Here is a 1,617-nt window from a genome sequence, read left to right as displayed (position 1 = left end):
GTCAACGGCGATCTGGTTAGGAGGGTTCATGTAAATTATCGCGTTGGACATTGAAAAAAAGAAAGGAAAAATGTAGAATTGGTTGGCTCTGTGAAGCTTTTAAAGATTGCCCATTTGCCATTTGCTTTCCCTACAAGTAGATTTGTGTGGGCGGGAATTTCCCTACTGGTGCTTCGAAACGCAATTTACGGTTGGGTAAATGTGTGCTTATATGCTACTGGGTATTTGTCATATAGCACATTTGCCTCTTCCTGGTACTAAAGCTTAATGACTGTTGTACTAATATTATCTTGTATTACTATTTACTTGTTCACACTTCTTTTGATATAAAAGAAATAAGAAATCATATTTATAAGTTGTTGTTTTTACAGTAGTGATACCTTATTACCAGACTGACTTTGTCACAGGAACGCAAAAAAATATTCATAATCGTGTAGTACGGGAACTGATGTCAATTCATGGTTTACCTTAATTGACGTCATGGTATCCAGCCGCCGTAATCTGATCTCTTGCCTGTTAAGACAGCAAAGAGAAGTGAATTATCCTTATCTGATCTCATAGCATCTGTGTAATCTAAGTCGTCCTCATTCCTGGCAATAAATAACTAGTCTTGTTCCTCGGCGCATATGCTACTTATAGTGGAAATATGTCATCAGTGGAGGATATGTAATGTACGCCTCCACACTGGGTATTATTTGGTTCACCAATAGGTCAGAAATAGTGAAGCATAATATTACAGAGTTGAAGAACGACTTATAAACATTTTCCCTTGCTCCTTTAGTATCATGAGGAAAAAGTAAAGAGAAGCGAAACTTACGATGTAATAAATCAATCTAGCTCATAAACTGCAACAGCAAACCTTAAGAAGGGAAATGCTCTCCTGCACAAAACTCCAAGCAGGGGAATACCCGCCCTCACAAAACTCAACGCAGTGAAAGGTATATATATATATACAGACCATGATGAAATGCCCCCCCCCCCACCCTGTCAAAGGGAAATACTCGCCAGGCCAAAAGGGAAGGGGGGTGGGTGTCCGGTAGGTAAATGACTGGCTTCCTGACTGTACACAATGGTAAATGAAATCATTACAGTATGGGAAAATGACTCCGCTAAATTTTGCGCTTTTCAAAAACACACATGGATATGCCTATGCGTATGTGCAATAGGCAAGGATGTTAGTTTTATTCATTATAAAACGAAATTTAGTGAATTATAATGCTTGATTCTATTAAAGCAGTGTTGTACATAATGAAAGATGCTTTGATAAGACTCCTGGAAGTCACGTGTTTATTGCCACAGTATCCGTGAACCATAAAACACTAACTACAACATGGCACTGACTAACATCACCAATAATCATTATAAACCCACATTAATTTTGACATCAACAGATTATACACCGAAACTCCAGCTGAGGATCATGTTCCTGATCATGATTTGGGCAGGAAATGCGATAGGGGGGCGAATGAACATGCAGTATGACGAAAATGAATTGTACGTGGAAAACAACCTCATCAAATCCTCGTCCCCAGTGCTGATATGTATCCAGCAAGCGAAAGGAAAGAGGTCTGTATCATTTGCTGGTCTGTATGTTGCGGCGGTGATATTTGATAATCG

At 39.1% G+C, this 1,617-nt stretch overlaps 1 protein-coding gene across 1 annotated transcript in view; it reads left to right on the top strand.

The window, feature by feature from the left end:
- The window catches only part of LOC119586078, a gene marked incomplete at its 5' end in the record, with an annotated part of 5,409 nt that overhangs the window by 703 nt on the left and 3,089 nt on the right, over window positions 1–1,617 (top strand). The window contains 1 exon segment of the mRNA XM_037934779.1: window positions 1,392–1,566. Coding sequence (XP_037790707.1) covers window positions 1,540–1,566 — 27 coding nt within the window.

This window comes from Penaeus monodon, chromosome 20 (genome assembly GCF_015228065.2).
Source record: "Penaeus monodon isolate SGIC_2016 chromosome 20, NSTDA_Pmon_1, whole genome shotgun sequence".
NCBI classification, from domain to species: Eukaryota; Metazoa; Arthropoda; class Malacostraca; order Decapoda; family Penaeidae; genus Penaeus; species Penaeus monodon.
This window is presented reverse-complemented; position numbering and strand designations above follow the sequence as displayed.